This window comes from Portunus trituberculatus, chromosome 38 (genome assembly GCF_017591435.1).
Source record: "Portunus trituberculatus isolate SZX2019 chromosome 38, ASM1759143v1, whole genome shotgun sequence".
NCBI lineage: Eukaryota > Metazoa > Arthropoda > Malacostraca > Decapoda > Portunidae > Portunus > Portunus trituberculatus.
Window position 1 is genome coordinate 9,579,474 of NC_059292.1, and position 13,802 is coordinate 9,593,275.

A 13,802-nucleotide genomic window follows, 5' to 3' on the forward strand; every position below is an offset into this window, starting at 1 on the left:
ATAATAAAATCTTATCAGTTATGATCCCAGATGAAAGATGAGTCACTTATGTAGAGAAAAGAATGGCTGAGTTGAGATGGCAACAGAGTACACTAAGTGAAGACATGAGACAACGGGGAAAGCAGTCACGCAGAGAAGACAGGATGGAGCGGGTGTGTGCGCTAGTACTACTGATGATGCTCTCCCAAGCCACAGGTAAGTGGGCAGGTGCGAAAGGTTTTTAGCAGTACCAATGTTCTTGTGGTGAAGGCCTGGTCAGCAATAATATTAACTTGTACTGAGAGAGAGAGAGAGAGAGAGAGAGAGAGAGAGAGAGAGAGAGAGAGAGAGAGAGAGAGAGAGAGAGAGAGAGAGAGAGAGAGAGAGAGAGAGAGAGAGAGAGAGAGAGAGAGAGAGAGAGAGAGAGAGAGAGAGAGAGAGAGAGAGAGAGAGAGAGAGAGAGAGAGAGAGAGAGAGAGAGAGAGAGAGAGAGAGAGAATTTCCAATGTTCCGCTTTTGTCCTTCTTGTTAGATCATGCACATCGCTCCTCGTTATATTTCCTACTCTGAAACACTGTTATTATTCTCCTTAATTAAAAGTAAATGCAGAAAACATAAAATGGCGCACAGAGAAAAACTGAAAAAAAGAAAAAACAGGGTTAGCCTGATACCGTTACACGCAGTACATTTCTCCTGTGCCCTCCACTGAGTGATGCCACAAGAATGAATTTTTCTTAAACACTATGTCAGAGTGACAACGGCACAAGACGTTTCACAATGGTGGATATTTTGATTAAGACACAAAGAAAAAGAAATACTAATGTAAGAAGTCACATTTTTCTGTTAATAAACGCTCAAGTTAATATTTCAGTATCGGCTCGCCCACTGTATTTTGCAAGACAGTACATGTGACTCAGAACCACGTATAGACTTTGTAAAGAGCCATAGAAGTCTAACATAATGTCCTTGTGATGCTTAAAAGCTGCTTTGCCCTATACTAATGGACCATCCGAGCAAATGTTGGAGATAAAGAGTATGTAAAGAGTTTCCTGAGGATACGACAATGAAACAATGTAAGACATCTATGAATCTATATATCTATGTGCAAGAGAAATGCTTATAAGCTAAGTGGATTCAGGAAGGCCATTATTCCTTCAATGAATCTTCAGAAAACATTTAGAAAAAAATCAAGAGGATTGAGAATCTAATAAAAAAAATATAATAATGATAACTACAAATATATGACCAAATGAAACTATTATCTCAACTAGGAAGACATACTCATGTAATATAGAATTAACTTACTCTATTGTAAACGTTTTAGAGGTAGATGTCATTTGCAAAATAAAGGAGGGTAAGTTAAAGAACAACATCCTTAGAAGGAAATACTTGAGAAGAAACATTAGTGAGACGAATCTCACTCGTAGTAAGCACCTACGTTTCATCTATCTTTGTCGTCTCTGGGAAGCCCGCCTTTGAACCACAGGTGTGAAGTCTCGACATATCTGTAATAATATTTTTCGGGAAACCTATAAATAGTGTCAGTCTCCTCTTGAATATTTCCTTACAGAGGCCAGTGCCATTATATTTCCCGGTCAACTGGATCATGCTGAAGGGGATGACTGCCCCACTAGCTCTGGCGGGCCGGGCAAGTGTTCCCGGTCCTGCGAACACTCTGTTGGCCCAGGGGAGCCTTCCAGGTGTGGCATTAAGGACTCCGCCTTCCTCGTTTGCTGCGACATACCCTCGAGTAAGTGTGATGAGGGTGACTGAGCTGTTGCTTAAGGATGTTATGAAAATTACGTTCTTGGAGGAGAGAATATTGTATTAAAGTATTTCATCTGCAAATTGTAGAATGATAATGACTATTGAAGTCTGAGCATTTATAACTGTACATTTCAAGATACTAATTACTTTTGAGATGAATGAATTAATATGCCGGTAACTTGGGCTTGCATTACAAATATTTGAACGTGAACAAAGTTGCAGGTTACTGTTATTTTTTATCAACGATTACTTGCTCTTAAGTTTTGGGTTGTTTACAGTGCAGTCTAATCCCGTGATTCCTGACATTTACTGACATTGTTCTCATTTCCCTTGTAGCGCAGGGATAACAACTTTCTAAAAAGATGACTGTGTGGCGATTGAGTTACCTAATAATAGCAGTTATTTCGGCATGGCTACAGTGTGGATAGCCTGAACTAATAGTTGCATCACGTGAACAGCCCAATATGTAAACAGAACAGTAAACTTATCATATAATCATTGGATTCTGAACATGTCAACTCGTTAAAAATCCCGTAAATTTTACACGTCATTGCACACACTTCATACATACGATGTTAAGTAAAGTACAAAACTTACTGTGCTGCGTCACGAATTAACCCTACACATTACACACCTACATGTACACTTTACCCTCATATACACTGCATCCACACTTTTTTTGCATACTAACCACTTCGCTTTTTGATAAAAAAAAATTATCCACCTATTCAACTATTTTATTTATTTCTATTTACCTATTTATTTAATTATCTATTATTTTGCACATTGTTTTACATGTTACTGAAGTGGCAAAGGATGTAGATGTGAAGACAGGACATTGCAAGACCATCACTATGTACTAACCATGATTCTGTGACAGATCCGGGTGTAGTCACTGTTGCCCTCACGGACATAGACCCTCCTAAAGTCGCCTTTGGTAAGGGAATGAAAAGTCTATGGGTTAGCGTGTGTGTGTGTGTGTGGTATATAAAAGACATTCTAATCAGTATGAAGAGAAAACATTCTAAAAACTCGCAATTGTCAGAGACTTCATATTACTTGCAGAATGTGGGAAAAATGTACAAAACTTTCTAAATTCGCGTGGGCCTTCTCGTGGCAATGTACTACGCCCTGAGCCACCAACACCTCCAAGCCCGATTATAGAAATTGCAGCAAGTCGGCCTGCTCGGTCTGCCCCTGGTGGATTTGTGCCTTCGGGTGGAAGATCTGAAACAGCTGAAGGAATAGGTGGAGTTAACACAAAAAGTGCCTGGCCATGGATGGTATGAAACTAAAAAAAAAAAAAAAAATAAAATAAATAAAGGAATAAAGAAATAAAAATAAACATAATAAGAATGACGCATGTTCAAGATTTTATTTGTGAATTTTGATATCTGCCTTCTTTTTTGCCTTTTGATAGACACTGCTCGGGGAAACCAGTAATGCGGGAATTAGATGGTTCTGTGGTGGAGTGTTGATCAACGAGCAGTGGATCCTGTCAGCCCTCCATTGCTTCTTCCATAAGTAAGCCAAGACTGTTTGAAAGCTTTACATAGATAAGTAAATAGAAAGATAGATAAGTTAATAGATGGATGGTTATACTGAAGAACGAATAGCTAGGTCGATAGATAGAGACCTAAATGGATATGTGGGTAGATAGACACAAATAAGAAAATACAGTAAACCTAGATTAAGATAGATAGACAACGAAAATGTTTAGAATAAATAGATATCAGGGTATATGGATACACATAATAAAACAGTCAAAGATGCAAGTTGAGAGAAAGAGAAAAAAGTTTGAAAATATAGGTAAAGAAAGAAATTGCAATAATCATAAGAGATATCTTGTTGGAGGCATACGAGACTCAAGCACATTCCCCTTTCATAATTTTCTCAAATATATATTTTTCAATTGCTATACAGCTTTCTTCAATGTTTACATAGCCGTATTGCAACTGTCTGTTTTCTTCAACCTGAAAGCTTTCTTTCCTAACAGCCTAACTTATCTTTACCCAGAAAACAAAGCTAGACAGTTCCAAAATGCAGCCAAAAGTCAGAAACCTTCTGAAAAATCTACCTCAAAACATGGGGAAATATGAACAGTGAATAGAAAAGTATGTAGGAAACTTGATAAAGGAAATCGTGTCAGAGAGAGAGAGAGAGAGAGAGAGAGAGAGAGAGAGAGAGAGAGAGAGAGAGAGAGAGAGAGAGAGAGAGAGAGAGAGAGAGAGAGAGAGAGAGAGAGAGAGAGAGAGAGAGATCTAAGTACGATACAATATTCTTTTCGCCACCCTCCAGCTCGGCAGATGTAGTTCGTCTTGGTGAACACAACTACAACGACGACAACGATGGGGCGATCCACGAGGACTTTGGTGTGACGGAGACGGTGCTTTATCCTGACTTTACGTTTGGAGAGGGTTATCATGACCTGGCACTCCTCAAGCTGGACAAACCAGTCGCAGTACAGGTCAGTTAGTGTCAAAAATCATACCTTGAGTTAGATATTCAGGTTTCAAATAAACAAAATGATGCCGATTGTGCCAAGCTTAAAGGTATCCAATAAAAATATTTGTTTACTCAAGGAGTTCATCAGTCCTGTTTGCTTGCCATGGGGAACGGAAAGTGACAGTGATGTTGCCTTCCGATCGGCAACACTTACTGGCTGGGGTGACACTGAGCGAGGTATAGTCACTGTACATCACTTTCTTACCTTTCGTACATTTTTCAACAAAGAATCCTACACAGGAACAATTTTGCTGATGCAATTTTTTTTTTCTTGTTCATTTTATGATAATAATGTCGATGATAATAATGACAACAATAAATAATAAAAATAATAATAACAATTTTATTGATAAAAGATAATATTGATATTGATAAGAATGATAATAATAGTAATCATCATTACTTTCATTATTTCCATCATTATTATAACTGTTATTATTATTATTATCATTATTATTATTATTATCACTGTTGCTATTATCTTTATCATTATTATCATTATTATAACTATCATAGATTCTGTAGATATGTTATCGTTTCTAAGACTTGTGCTATATTCCAGGTGGGTTTCCTACCTCTATCTTACAAGAGATCAGCGTGACAGTGTTCCCGTCTGCTATGTGTAACGATAGCTACTCTACATTACGTAACTTTGAAGACACCTGGCCTCGAGGCATCGGGGACGAGATCCTGTGTGCTGGGGATCTTAATGGAGGGCGCGACGCTTGCCAGGTAATGCTTTTGTTTTTCATGTCCTGGCCTATAGCGCCTGTAATCAAATCAAAATTTTTTGGAAGCGCTGTTAAGCTTCCACCCATTAGTGGTACAGGCAATCTTATTTATAGTGGTACCCATATTAGGGCCCATATCACCACCCAAGCGCATATTTGGTATAACTACCTAGAACCTGAGTAACATGGTGACATGTAGGTAACTAACTTTAAACCACCCGATAAAAGGCATAGCTTCAAAGCGGTATGTGGTGGGATTCGAATCTAGTACGCGTGGACGTCTGCCTAATCCCATGCTCACCATTTTATCCACTAAGCCACCGCCTGTTACTAGAGTGATGATTAATGTGCCTGTTTTTATTTTGATTTGGGAGATACGTTGATCTGTTGTGAATGCTGAAACAAAGTAGCGATTCTGGCTGGACTGCTAATTCTATCTTTCTTTCGCTGCTCCCTCAGGGTGATTCGGGTGGACCACTTGTGACTGAAGAAGCCAATGGACTCTTCGTGCTGGCGGGCATTGTGTCGCAAGGATACGGCTGTGGCCACAAGGACTATCCAGGACTGTACGTCAACATCCGCCATAAGGCTTACCTTGCCTGGATCAAGAAGGTCGCATTCACTTCACCCTGAAAAGGTGTTTTTCATTGCCTTTACTCCTCTCATTGGTGGCACCATGCCATGAAATTGGAATAAGTTTGATATAATGTAGCATTAATCAAAGTATTGTAACACCTATAACTTTTCGTACCTTCAGACTTCACCTTTTACATCCGCTATGAATAGACAAACCACTATGTTTTTTTTGTTAAATAAAGTTGTCATTATTTTCATCACAATTACGTGATGTCGTTAGAACATTACATCTCTTTATTCTCCTACTTGGCTGAAAACAGATCCAGTTTGGCTTGCTGGGGTATCTCTATTTGTAGGTTATTATTTTTTTTTTTATTTAAGAGTGGTTTTGGCTAAAGACAATACACTGTTCTGAAATAAAACTCACTGAATGTGCCTGTCTCTATGTAGTAAAATTGATTTCGGCCAATATTGTCTTGTAAATTGTTCCTTCACGTAAGTGCTTTACAATGCATCAACAGGTGTCTTAAGGTACGTTTTGCATGCAGCGATCGTTGCGGCGATCATCGCCCAGCGATCATCGCGGACCACTAATTACATGTATTCCCCCTAGCCGCGCGACTGTAGCGATGATCCCTCGTTGCAAAACAGCCCTATAGGAATACATGTAATTGTGGTCGCGATGATCGCTGGGCGATCATCGAAGTGATCATCGCAACGATCGCTGCATGCAAAACGTACAGGTACGTTTTGCATGCAGCGATCGTTGCGATGATCGCTCTGCGATGATCGCCCAGCGATCATCGCGGACCACTAATTAATTACATGTATTCCTATGGGACTGTTTTGCAACGAGCGATCATCGCTACAGTCGCGAGCGATCATCGCTGGCTCCAAATAGTCGCGCGGCTAGGGGGTGAATATAATCGCAGTCGCTAGCGATTATTTGTGGAGGGTGTGTGTCATCATGGCTCCCAGTTTTTCTCCTGAAGATGATGAAAAACTAGTGGAGGAAACTGCAAAACATCCCTCACTGTGGCAACTTTCACATGCCAAATATAAGGACCAAAGAGTAAAGGACAACATCTGGGCAGAAGTTGCAGAGAAAGTTGGAAAACCAGGTGAGTTTGATGCATACAAAACATAACCTACTTTTTTTTTCCCTTTGTGAGTACATATTATGGCATCTTAAAATTAAAAATTTTATTTTCTTAATTTATTTGTGTTTTCATCGGTTTTCATGCTATAAACTCTTCAATTACTCATCCTAAATACAATTCAATACCTTTCATTAAAACTCTTCAATTACTGATCCTAGATACAATTCAATACCTTTCATTAAAACTCTTCAAAGTCAAATAAATAAGCTGCAAAAAATATAATTACGTACTTACCTCAATGTGATGACAAGTTTCTCTTCAGGCGATATTGGGTAAAGTTTTACGCCCCAAGACTTCTTGGACATGTCGTCTTTTATCAATTCAACCAGGAAGTCGAACTGTTCTAAAGAAAGTCGGAAAAACTCTGCAAACTTCTTGGGGTCTTCACGCAGGTGGTTTACAATCAATTTCTTATACATTCCCTCTTCACTCCTCAATATAAACATAACATGTGTCTTAGCCCTTTTCCTTCCATACATTTCGAATATTAGTTCTTCGTCTTCAATCTCTGCAGCTAAAAGATATTTAATCAAAAGCCTTCTATTTTTACTCAAAGCCATTTTCACTCACGCCACGTGATGCTCTCTCCTCAATAGTCGCACAAACACTGACGCCATCACTGCATGCAAAATGGTCTACCAGCGATGATCGCCGCATGCAAAACGTACTTTTACAAGTTTTGTATTGAAATGATAACAAAGAGGAAATCAACAAAACCCATGCTGAATAATGACAAAAACATTTATATATCATATTCTCATTAAGGAATATAATGAAGCGGTTTAATGAAACGAGACGGCTTTCTACAGGTAAGAGAATTATCTATGGGACTTCCCGTGATGAAATAAACGAGTAAGGGAAGTCTTATAAAGGAGCCATTACGTTACGATGAATTACCAGTGTAGAAAAATAATCTCGAATAAGTTGATATAGCTAAAGAGTAAATATGAAGGGATGGGGCAAAGGAACAGCCAGTCAGGGAAAGAAGGCAGGATGAAGTGGGTGTGTGTGTTGGTGCTACTGCTGGCGCTCTCCAAAGCAACAGGTAAGTGGAAAAGTGTATGAGTCTTACCAATTCCTGATGCCCTTGTGCTGAAGATGCGGCCAGCAATGTTACCAAGCGTAATTTGTGGGAAAAAAAAAATACCATCAAGCTGCGCGACGCTACAAGTACAAATGAATATCGAAAATATTTGAACTTAAAAGAAAAGACAGAAAGTGTAAGGAGTTACTCATGACAACACTGAGATTAATCAAAGCTACCATATACGTCCCTCTTTGTCATATTTGCTTCACTTATTTTACACACACAAAAAAAAAGCCATAAGAAAAATGAGATAATAGAGCAATGAAGCCATTACCGTTGAAATAAAGAACGTTTAGTTATTACGTATATATCATTAAATAAATGAAATACAGAGAACACTGGCAATCCTTACGGACAGTGAGAAGAAAACACAGGTGAGATACAAAAATCACTTGTGGTAAGTACGTGTGGCTTATCTTAACCGCCTCCGGGAAAACCATGTTAGAGTATTAAGTGTGAGGTGCTCACCTCGTAAAGCAATTTCTCGATTAGTTTCTTCTAACGTATTTCCTTACAGAAGCCAGTGCCATTGTATTTCCCGGCCAACTGGACCACGCTGAAGGGGATGACTGCCCCACTAGCTCTGGCGGGCCGGGCAAGTGTTCCCGGTCCTGCAAACACTCTGTTGGCCGTGGGGAGCCTTCTAAGTGCGGCATTAAGGACTCCGCTCTCCTCGTCTGCTGCGACATACCCTCGAGTAAGTGTGATGGGTGTGACAGAGATGTTGTTTAGTTGATGATGACATGACTATATTGTTCTGAAGATACTTTTGTTCTGCAGAAGGGCTAATATATTATAAAAACTTATGTGAACTTTTAAAATACTCGAAGGAAAATAGTTTTTGAAGATCATTGACAACATTTTCACACTATAAAACGGTGTAGAACTGTATATAAAGTATTCTCTCTCTCTCTCTCTCTCTCTCTCTCTCTCTCTCTCTCTCTCTCTCTCTTTCGTCACAGGAGTATCGCACTACCACACCAACACCTCTTACATTCAAAGTTAAGGTGGCCCTAACCGTTTCTCTATTACAGATCGAGGTGCTGTCACTTTGGCACTTACGGACATCAGCGCCCCTAGCGTCACCTTCCGTGAGTGACCAAAGAATACACGGTATTCTGCCTTTGCATGCGTGTGTTATGTACAAAGAACATTCTCCTTTATGTTACGAAAACAATGCTAAAGATTTAAACTAATAACATTTAAATTACAGAATGTGGAAAAAATGCAGAAAACTTTTTATTTTTGTTTGGGCCTTCTGTCGGTGATGTGCTGCGCCCTGAGGAATTTACACCTGGCGAGATACCAGAGGTTGAGGGGAATAGGCCTGTTCGGTCTGTTCCTGGTGGATTGCACCCTAATGAATTTGCACGGCCAGAGTTTATAAACCCCCAAGCAGGAAGAGAAGCAGCAATAGGAGCAATTAACTCAAAGCGAAATGCGTGGCCATGGATGGTATGAAGTTATCAAGGGTTTGTAAAAAAACTTTGATGCATTTTCTTTACGCTTGAACTATTTGTTTATGATTTCTACAAAATCTTCCTCACACACAGGCACTGATTGGAGAAAATGATGTAGTGGGAATCAGGTGGTTCTGCGGTGGAGCGTTGATCAACGAGCAGTGGGTCCTGACAGCCCTCCACTGCTTCTTCCAGAAGTGAGACAAGAATGTTCAGAAGATTGAATTACATGAGTGATAAGTAGATATATAGATGTTTAGATAGATAGAAAGATAGACAAATAAACTAATAAATGGTTAGAAAAATATAGATAAATATATAGACAGACAGACAAACAAGTGGGGATAGAGACATAGACAAAGGCAAATAGAAATACAGATAGACAGGCAGACAAACAGACAAATAGATAGACAGATAAGTAGACAGATTGATATAATGATCGATGAATGATTAAAAATAAATAAATAGATAGATATATAGGCAGGAAGATAGTGATTGACAGATATATATATATATATATATATATATATATATATATATATATATATATATATATATATATATATATATATATAGAGAGAGAGAGAGAGAGAGAGAGAGAGAGAGAGAGAGAGAGAGAGAGAGAGAGAGAGAGAGAAGTACGGTACAATACTCTTTTCGCCACCCTCCAGCACGGCAGAAGTGGTTCGTCTTGGTGAACACAACTACAACGACGACAACGATGGGGCGATCCACGAGGACTTTGGTGTGACGGAGACGGTGCTTTATCCTGACTTTACGTTTGGAGAGGGTTATCATGACCTGGCACTCCTCAAGCTGGACAAGCCAGTCGAAATACAGGTCTGTTTATATAAAAAAAAATCACACTTTATTTTAGAGATCCAACTTTCAAATAAACAAAATGATTCCGAATGTGTCAAGTTTAGAGGTATCCAATATAGATTTCTTTACTCAAGGAGTTCATCAGTCCTGTTTGCCTGCCGTGGGGAACGGAGAGCGACAATGATGTAACGACACGGAAGGCGACACTCACTGGTTGGGGCGACACTTTGCTGGGTAAAATTTCTGCACATCATGTCCCTACTTTGTCTATTCTCACTTTAACAAACTTTCTTATAGTGGGATCACTGAAACTAATAATAATGATTTTGAGGCACAATTTTTTTCTTTTATACCATGTGTATATTTCATTGGTTCTGAAGTCTGTACTGTATCTCAGGAGGGTTTCCAAGCTCCATCCTGCAAGAGGTCAACGTGACAGTGTTCCAGTCTGGCCAGTGTGACCGCAGCTACTCTACCTTGCCCGATTATCCAAACACCTGGCCTCAAGGAATTGGGAAGGAGATGCTGTGCGCTGGAGATCTTGATGGAGGGCGGGACGCTTGTCAGGTAATGCTGCCACCGAGATTGATTAACTGAATCGTTTCTTGTTTGTCGCAGTGCGGGTCACCTGCGTCTAATAAGTCGAAAGTCGAGGTGTAAGTTCCAGCTTTGACATTAATTTAACTTTCGTGTTGCTCTTTTCTTAGGGTGACTCAGGTGGACCTCTTGTGACTCGGGAAGCACGTGGACGCTTCGTGCTGGCGGGCGTCGTGTCGCAGGGGTACGGCTGTGGCCACAAGGACTATCCCGGACTGTACGTCAACATGCGCCATGCGCCCTATCTTGCCTGGATCAAGAAGGTCGCGTTCACCACATCTTGAGATGATTTTCATCAGTCTATAGTGATGCCATACTATGAAATTTGTAATGAAGGAACTGTAACAGCTGTAACTTTCCTATCTTTAAATTTGAATTCTTATGCCCACATTGATTGTAAAAGAATCATTCTATCTCACTTACAAAATAAACATGTTGAGTGGTACATGCGGTTCAATCTTCCAAATAACAATGTCCTATCATAGGTTCGATACTAAAGGAACAGACCATTCGTAGTCCTCTCCTTGATCCGGAACATCAAGGTAGGTGTAGGATTTGCCATATTTAATTTAGAGTTTGAGTGGAAGGTGTTTGTGCAAATGAGTTTTCTTTTCTGTAAGAAGGAAAGCTGGCTAAGGGCGGCAAAAAAAAAAAAAAAAAAAAAAAAAAAAAAACATTTGATTGCCAGTTCCCTATAAGATTAAGAGAGTAAGCCAAAACAAATCTGGGACAAAATTTCTTGAAATCTCCTTTAAAGAAGTCAAGTCGTAGAAAGATGGAAATGCAGAAGCAGGCAGGGAATTCCAGAGTTTACCATAGAGAGACATAAATGATTGAGAGTATTAGTTAACTCTTGCATTAGAGAGTTGGACAGAATAAGGGTAAGAGGGAAAAGAAAGCCTTGTGCAGCGAGGCCGCAGGAGGGGAGGTATGCAGTAAGCTACATCAGTAGAACAGTTAGCATGCAAACAGCAATGAAAGATAGCAAGGGATCCATCATTCTGACGGTGAGAAAGAGGCTGAAGATAGTTTGTCAGAGGACTGGGGTTGATGAGGAGAAAAGCTTCTGAATCAACCCTATCTAATAAACTGTCTGAGTGGTACCCCCACCCCCAAACATGCAAAGATTGCTCCATAGAAGGACGGATAAAGCCCTTGTAGAGAGTTAGCAGTTGGAGGGGCGAGAAAAACTGGCGGAGATGCCTCAGAACGCAAAACTCAAGAGAGGCTGTCTTAAGAAGAGAAAATATATGAAATTTTCAGTTTAATTATGAGGATATTCAGAGTAGAAGATGGGACAGCTGAGTGTCATCGAATAAGAAGTGATAGTCGTCTGGAAGGTTGTGTCGAGTTGATACATGGATGAATTAAGTTTTTGGAGCCATTGAACACTACTAAGTTTTCTCTGTCCCAATTGGAAATCTTAGAGGGAGCCGAAGTCATGCATTCTGTGGTGTTCCTGCGTGATCTGTTGAATTCCTGAAAGTTGGTCATCTTTGAAAAGACGTTGAAAGACGCAGGGTGGTATTATCAGCGTAGAAATGGATAGTTCTGGTTAAAAAGATAGATAATTAATGAATAATATAAAGAGAGTGGGTGACAGGAGAGAACCCTGAGGAACAATACTGTTAATAGATTTAGGAAGAGAACAGTGCCCGTCTACCATACCTGCAATAGAACGATAGAAAAGGAAATTTGAGATAAAGTTGAAGAAAGAAGGACAGAAGCCGGAGGAGGGAAGTTTTGAAATCAAAGCTTTATACCAGAATCTATCAAAAACTTTTGATATATTTAACGCTACAGTAAAAGTTTCACCGAAATCTCTAAAAGAATATGACCAAGTCTCTGTAAGGAAAATCAGATCACTAGTAAAGTGGTTCTTAAAGGAAGTCATACTGGCGATCAGATATGAGATTGTGAAGTGAGATATGTTTGAAATTCTTCTAACTGAGTTTGTATTAAAAAATGTAGACAAGCAAGAGATTAAAATTATAGAGAGGTAGTTTGAGTGATTAGAACGTTCAACCTTTTTAGGAACAGGCTGCATGTAAGCAAACATCCAACAAGAATGAAAGGAAAAAGTCGATAGGCATAGCTGAAAGAGTTTTGCCAGGCAAGGGGAAAGCACAGCAGCACAGTTTTTGAAAACGATGCGAGGGACCCCATCAGGTCCATTCGCCTTCCGAGGATTTAGGCCACCGAGGGCATGGAAAACATCATCACGAAAAAAAATAATTGTAGGCATGATATAATCAGAGGGAGGAGGAGAAGTAGGGACAAGACAAAAATCATCCAAGGTGGAGTGGTTAGCAAAGATTTTAGAGAAGAGTTCAGCTTTAGAGACAGAAGAGATGGCAGTGGTGCCATCAGGATGAAATTAAAGAGGGAAAGATGAAGAAGTAAAGTTATTGGAGATGTCTTTAGCCAGTTGCCAGAAGCCTTAAGGGAGTTGGAGTTTGAAAGATTTTGACATTTCTATTTTTGAAAGGGGTGTTTGGTAAGTTGGAGAACAAACTTTGCATGATTTGGGACATAAATATGAAGTGCATGAGATTCAGGTGATGGAATGCTCAAGTATCTTTTGTGGGCAACCTCTCTCTCTCTCATGCATAGCACGAGAACGGCCTGTGTTAAAGCAAGGTTTAGAAGGTTTCGGTTGAGAAAAAGAATGAAGAATGTCCGCCTCCATGCCAGACACTATCACCTCTGTTATGCGTTCATCACACAGAGACGGATATCTGACATGGAAACAGTAGTCATTCCAGGGAAAATCAGCATAATACCTCCTCAGGTCCTCCCAAATGGCAGAGGCAAAATGCCAGAGACATCTCGGCTTTAGGGGATCTTGAAGAGAAATTGGAGAAATAGGACAAGATACATAAATGAGATTGAGATCGGAGGAGCCCGATTGAAAATATAGGGTAACAACATAAGCAGGACTAAAGGTAAGGAAAAAATCAAGAATGTTGGACGTATCTCCAAGACGGTCAGGATTACGAACTTCCACTAGTTGCTACTCTCAGTTGCCTCAAACATCTATACGTATGTGAGGAAAAGGAGATGAGGTTTAGTAAAGGAGAGGTTCTGTGTTACAGATTGAAAAATAGATCTAAGACTG

The 13,802-nt window shown here is 39.7% G+C and overlaps 2 protein-coding genes across 3 annotated transcripts; both read left to right on the forward strand.

Moving 5' to 3' along the window:
• The first annotated feature begins 38 nt into the window (after nucleotides 1-38).
• Nucleotides 39-6,027, forward strand: LOC123514995 (venom protease-like). 2 transcript variants are annotated; one of them, XM_045273306.1, is made up of 9 exons: nucleotides 39-195; nucleotides 1,550-1,729; nucleotides 2,627-2,683; nucleotides 2,812-3,029; nucleotides 3,167-3,270; nucleotides 4,045-4,213; nucleotides 4,329-4,428; nucleotides 4,814-4,983; nucleotides 5,442-6,027. In XM_045273306.1, the coding sequence occupies exons 1-9, from the start codon at nucleotides 63-65 to the stop codon at nucleotides 5,613-5,615; spliced, it is 1,305 nt and encodes a 434-aa protein (XP_045129241.1). In that variant the 5' UTR covers nucleotides 39-62; the 3' UTR covers nucleotides 5,616-6,027. The 2 variants fall into 2 exon arrangements, with proteins under 2 accessions (XP_045129241.1, XP_045129242.1); XM_045273307.1 differs by lacking the exon at nucleotides 2,627-2,683.
• Nucleotides 6,028-7,692: 1,665 nt separating this feature from the next.
• Nucleotides 7,693-11,129, forward strand: LOC123515042 (venom protease-like). The gene is made up of 9 exons (XM_045273431.1): nucleotides 7,693-7,763; nucleotides 8,323-8,502; nucleotides 8,840-8,896; nucleotides 9,019-9,260; nucleotides 9,359-9,462; nucleotides 9,937-10,105; nucleotides 10,222-10,321; nucleotides 10,485-10,654; nucleotides 10,795-11,129. Exons 1-9 carry the CDS (start codon nucleotides 7,712-7,714, stop codon nucleotides 10,966-10,968), a joined length of 1,248 nt encoding a protein of 415 aa, XP_045129366.1. The 5' UTR covers nucleotides 7,693-7,711; the 3' UTR covers nucleotides 10,969-11,129.
• Nucleotides 11,130-13,802: the final 2,673 nt, after the last annotated feature.